At 32.5% G+C, this 5,487-nt stretch overlaps 1 protein-coding gene across 1 annotated transcript; it reads right to left on the bottom strand.

Annotated features, from left to right (window-relative positions):
• Positions 1-2,576: 2,576 nt before the first annotated feature.
• On the bottom strand, positions 2,577-3,994 carry LOC144545711 (tetraspanin-8-like). Its single transcript, XM_078294257.1, has 2 exons — positions 3,342-3,994; positions 2,577-3,074 (listed from the first exon to the last, which is right to left on the bottom strand). The coding sequence occupies exons 1-2, from the start codon at positions 3,849-3,851 to the stop codon at positions 2,751-2,753; spliced, it is 834 nt and encodes a 277-aa protein (XP_078150383.1). The 5' UTR covers positions 3,852-3,994; the 3' UTR covers positions 2,577-2,750.
• Between the last annotated feature and the right edge of the window lie 1,493 nt (positions 3,995-5,487).

Below are 5,487 nucleotides of genomic sequence, written 5' to 3'. Positions count from 1 at the left end.
TTAATCAATTTGATGTTATTTATTATTCTATGAGACTTATATAATGTTGATATTTAGTACAAATATATGATATAATTTTTATAAAAATAAAAAAACGCTATGTGGCATAGCTTTCGCTATAGCGACGCTATTCGCTATAGTTTTTTTTTTCGGCTTCCCGCTATGACGCGATAAACGCTATTTAGAACCTTGTTAAAAATACATCAAATGTCAATTTTAATTTTAAAAGAATTATTTTTAAAAATCATTAGAATAGTCAAAATAAATAATTATAAATTAATCCCTCTCTTTTAATTTATCTTACTCTTAACAAGTTAGTACTCTTTAGATTTTTTTTTTCCTTTTCATATAATACATGTGTTGTTCATACGTATAAAAAATTAAAACTAAACAGTTCTATATGTCAATTTAATTTTCTCTCCAAAACTTTTATTTGTATGACTTTGTTGACAACACCATCAATACTCCAGAGTTTATTTTTTTAGTGAAATAAATAATTTAAACCATTTCTTTTCTGCATGAAATTCAACTGGGTTGAAATTCAGACATAAATTTTATTTATGGGGCAATACTTTTGACCAAATATGAAAGCTGTAGTTTTATATATTTTATGAGAAAATTGGATTTCTTAAAATTGTAGGTTTGTTAAAAGGTGGTTATGACAATTAAAAATGTTCATCCAAGATTGACCTATTCATAAAAATCTTAACCTATTACATACAATGATACAAAATATCATTTTGTATTAGATTAGTATTTAAGGCTGATGGTATACAAAACAATTGAGCAAGGGGTCTGAATCCCCTAAAATATCTTAAATTTTGAACTTATCTTGAGTTTAAATTTGTACCATTCAAATCATAGTCTGGACTGATTCAACTCAAGTTGAAAATTCATGCACCTCATTACATCTATATATTTCAAAACCAAGTATTTAAAAAAAAAAAAAATCATGGACCTCATTTATATTTGTGGACACTAATTTCCCACAAGAAAACTCCTATCAATATTCAAATTTCATTAATAATTTGTATTTAGAAAATTGTTAAGGAGATCCTAAATGACCCCATATATATTTCACATAAACATTTAATTGCTGACCCCCGTAAACCAATTTTGATAAGAGGAAGCGATACAAAAATACAATTGTTTAATGATGCAAGAATGTAAGATTTGGTTCTCTCTATCTTTTTCTAAATTGTTAATGCTATGAAATTTTGGATCTCATATTGTTTCTTGAGCAAAATTAGGGTATGGTGTGCTTACTAAGAGGGATAGGTGAGCATAGTTTCAAAAAGCTATTGAATTAACTTTGAATTACAAATTCAAACTGTTGAAATCCATATACTTCATAAGTAATGCATGTAGATACAAAATTTTTACATTTATGAATTTATTTAACACATGATTAAGCAGAATTTTTACATTTATGAATTTATTTAACACATGATTAAGCAGTCAAAACAATGAACATTTTATAAGTTATTCTTTTTATTGTTTTATGTATTAATTTTTCATCTTTTTTTATCGCTTGACCATGTACTAAATGAATTCGAAATTTTAATTTTGCAAACTTAGGCAATAGTGATCAATGTTGGTACCAACTTTTACCTGATTTTTTTTTTTTTTTTTTTGCAAACTTAGGCACCGGAATTTTTATAAATAACATACAAAATAAATAAGTTAACAAAAATAATATCATTTTTTTGGAACTTTCATAAATAATACTTCCGCTGGAAATTGTAAAGTTACGAATGAATTGAACAAAATTGCAAAAGATGAATCCAATTCCACTGCATTATCTAACAGAATTGCAATTCAATTCCCCCAAATTATTCAACGAAATGTTTATTTCTGAAAATTGATTGAATACCATGTTATTTAATTTAATTTATTTATTTGTATGTTATTTTTTAAAAAATCGGACTAAAGCATGTGAAGCCCGAACCCAAATATAACTGTATTGCGTACTGTTCTTCTTTGGAGAAAATTCAGGGACACAAATCGGGGATCTGTATTGGTACTGATATAAAAGCCTAGTTGGTTAGACTGGGCCACTCTTTGACCAATTTATCATATGTCATCATCATTTTATCTTTTGTTTTTGTTTTTATTTTTTATTTTCATTTATTTCCTGAAGAATCATTCTATGAGGGAATACTTTACACCACACCTAATCTAAATTGTGTTAACACGCCTAACACCTCTAATCAATCAGTCTATTTTATGAGATATTATATCTTGGTAGTGGAATAAATATTCCTACATGAGATATTCACCAGTAGCTGCCAAAACATTGCTTGGTTGGAGAATATGATGTTGTTTATGACTTGACTTGAGGCAGACAAAGATTCCATCCACCAATTGGCATTATATTTTTCCAATTTACATAAACTTAATTGCTACTATAAAATTAGCTAACTTAAAGAAATAGTCGTACTTAGTATATGATATGTGTAGCTTACCTAACTGTTTAATTTACTAACATAAATATTGAAAATGTCGTTATGATATACCTAGTCAAAGGCTCAAAGCACATAGATCTCATATCAAACAAATTTCTCAACTCTAGTAAATTGGTACTTAAAAGCAACTAGTTATAGAGTATATACCTCAATTATTATGCATATGTACAACTACTACGAAATAGCATGTACAAAATGCTAATCATGCAAAAAGAAAAATACCCCCTACTAAACACCCAGATCAGGCTCTCATTTACAAAACCAAATCACAAAGCTATAACACCTCTATGGATACCCGGCTTTCCACCCGGCCCCGCCATAGGCGTGATTATCCCTACGGTTATTCCTGAAAGCGCAACACCCGACCGAGTACACAATCACAATGAAAATCAGAAAGATGATGTTCAGAATGGAAACCTTCTTCCAGTCGGACTTGAGATTGGCAACCACGCCGGCCTGGCACGACTGGCAGTCGTAACAGAGAGTCGTGTTGGTGTTGCTCCATGTTGTACAGTCGGGATTGGTGAATGTTGAGTTAGAGTTCTTGCTCCAGTTGATCGGGCTTACATATGTGAAGTTACATTCGGACGGTGGCTTGCAGCATCCAGACTGAATTAGAAAAAATCAAAAAGGTTATTGTTAGAGGAGAAGTTTGCAAAACAAAATTCATCAAAGTATGTACTATTTATAAATCGAGGGTGTTTCAATATCTCCCAAATTGAGTAGGAAGTCAATTTATAGGATTTTTGTATTAGATTACATTGATAAGTTTAGCAATTTACTAGTTATAAATTGGGGGTGTTTTAAGGTCTACCAAATTTCTATACATCCTTTCTTCACACACTATGTAAAAATTGAGATAAGAGTTCGTCGTACCTGAACTGGAGAAAGATTTTCCTTGTAAAATTGTTCATAAGATTCATTCTTCTCCTCCAAACTCTGGCAAACCTTCGAATCGACCAAACAAGCCCTAATTTTGGACCAGTTCTTGTTACTACTGACTCTCTTTTGCAACCAACTCGAGTAATCCCCCAATCGGTACTCCTTGTACCCCCTTCCTGACACAACCTCTCCCGCTCCCTTGTTCGTCACCACAAATGCAAAGATGGTGAAGCAAAACAAGAGAAGGATCAAGATAAACATAACAAATAGATAGATCCAGAGGAGCCATGTCACTCTACAGCAAGCCCCGATCAGACCCGCTAGAGATACGAGAAGGAGAAACACACCAATAGCGATCAATGGACCTTGGAGAAACTTCTCGCACTCAGTCGCCTGAGTCGAGTGCGTTTTCAACCAGATACCTCCAGCGAGGATCGGAATGGAGAGGAGAAAAGTGATGAAGTTGAGAATCCCGACTAGGTTATTGCTTATGCGAAACGCCATTAGAGACAGAGAGAGAAGAAATGAAGAGGTGTGTGTGATGAAATTGAAATGAGTTTGGAATGATTTGAGGAGGGTTTTATAGAAGGGATAAAAAGGCGTGTTTCTTTGCGTTTGCGACTTTGCCTTCGTTTAAGTAATTTATTTTGCTAATTTGGTACTTGTGGATTTGAAATTTGAGAAAGTTCTCCGGCTTTTCTTCTTGTTCTTTTTTTATTTTTCTTTCCTATCTTTATCCTGAATTCACATCCTCTCCAATACCTGATAAAGGAATCTTTTACAACTACTAGATCTGGATCGTTCTTTTTAACCTGGCACGAATCTCAAAGCATAAAATACTGCCCCATGATAACCTGAATCCCGAACCGGTTGAGATTTGAATATGTATCCTTTGAGATATCTCAAACTTTGCATGACTTTATGAAAAATCCCAACCGTTTAACTACGTTATGAACGAATCTTAAAGCACACATAATACTGACCCATCACCCCTGAATAGACACCGAACATGTCGGTCAAGCAAAAGTTGAGATATCTCAGAGGATACGCATTCTTGAGATATAATCTCAAACCGTAAAGTGAGAGTGATCGTCTGCAATACCTGAGATGATACAAATTCACTTTACTGTAGGTGAGTAGTACCGCAGAGGGTAGAATAACATAGGATCTGCTTTAATTTTCGTGCCAGATTAAAACAGACGACTCAGATTTTATTATTCACGATTAGGTATTGCAGAGGATCTGAACTCTTTTTGTTTTTTTTGATGAAATTCCTTTTTTTGAGAAAGTTCTCCGGCTTTTCTTTTTGTCCTTTTTTTATTTTTCTTTCCTACTTTTTTTTTTCCGTGTGCATAGTACCGCAGAGTCCGCAGCGGGTTGAATAACAGACGATCTGCTTTAATTGTCGTGCCAGCTTAAAACAGACGACTCAGATTTGATTATTCACGATCAGGTATTGCAGAGGATCTGAATTCCTTTTGGGTTTGAATAGGAAGATGCTCACGCGCTTGAACCAGGTGTTAAACATGCTACTGCGTCATCTCCGCAGCCGTCTCTCTCTCGAATCACTCGGAGTCTGTAAAAATGGCGAGATTTAGTGTGGCTGAATAAATTTCCAGAACTGTGTAATGAGTTGCTAATATATAATTCAAAGAAAAGACATTTACGTTGGTTATTTCATTCCAATTATAAAATTCACTCATCCATCTCAGAAATTGTATGAGAATTACTATTTTAATTTCTAAACATTAAAAACAATCAAAATTAATTACATAAGTGCAATGTTTTTAAATCAACTTTAAATTAATTTCAGTTATTTATGTTATAATTTTGTGAATATGACAAGAGGGAGCATTTGCTTCTCTTTTTGGGAGGCCATTTCCTACCATTCTAGTGTCATTTTATTTCATTATTTTTTTTAGAACCTGACAGTATTAATTCATTATTATGTATAGCGAAAAAGGTAAGAGAATAGATATGGTAATATGTGATTGTCTTGTCATTACGATTATATAATTCATAGCTATTGCGTTGCTCATTAAGTGTGGATTTTTTATATTCCTATTTAATAGAAATCACTCATTTTGGAAATAAATTTCATTTTAAAAATAAAAGTTATCATTGTGTTTCTTGAATTATG

The sequence above is a fragment of the Carex rostrata genome, chromosome 28 (assembly GCF_964058835.1).
Source record: "Carex rostrata chromosome 28, lpCarRost1.2, whole genome shotgun sequence".
Lineage (NCBI taxonomy): Eukaryota > Viridiplantae > Streptophyta > Magnoliopsida > Poales > Cyperaceae > Carex > Carex rostrata.
Note: the sequence above shows the minus strand (reverse complement) of the source record. Positions and strands in the feature narration are given on the sequence as shown.

Coding starts and splice junctions, on each gene's coding strand:
- LOC144545711 (XM_078294257.1), bottom strand. CDS start 3,851: ATGGCGTTTCGCATAAGCAATAACCTAGTCGGGATTCTCAACTTCATC. Junction 3,075..3,341: donor AAAATCTTTCTCCAGTTCAG/GTACGACGAACT, acceptor TTTCTAATTCAG/TCTGGATGCTGCAAGCCACC.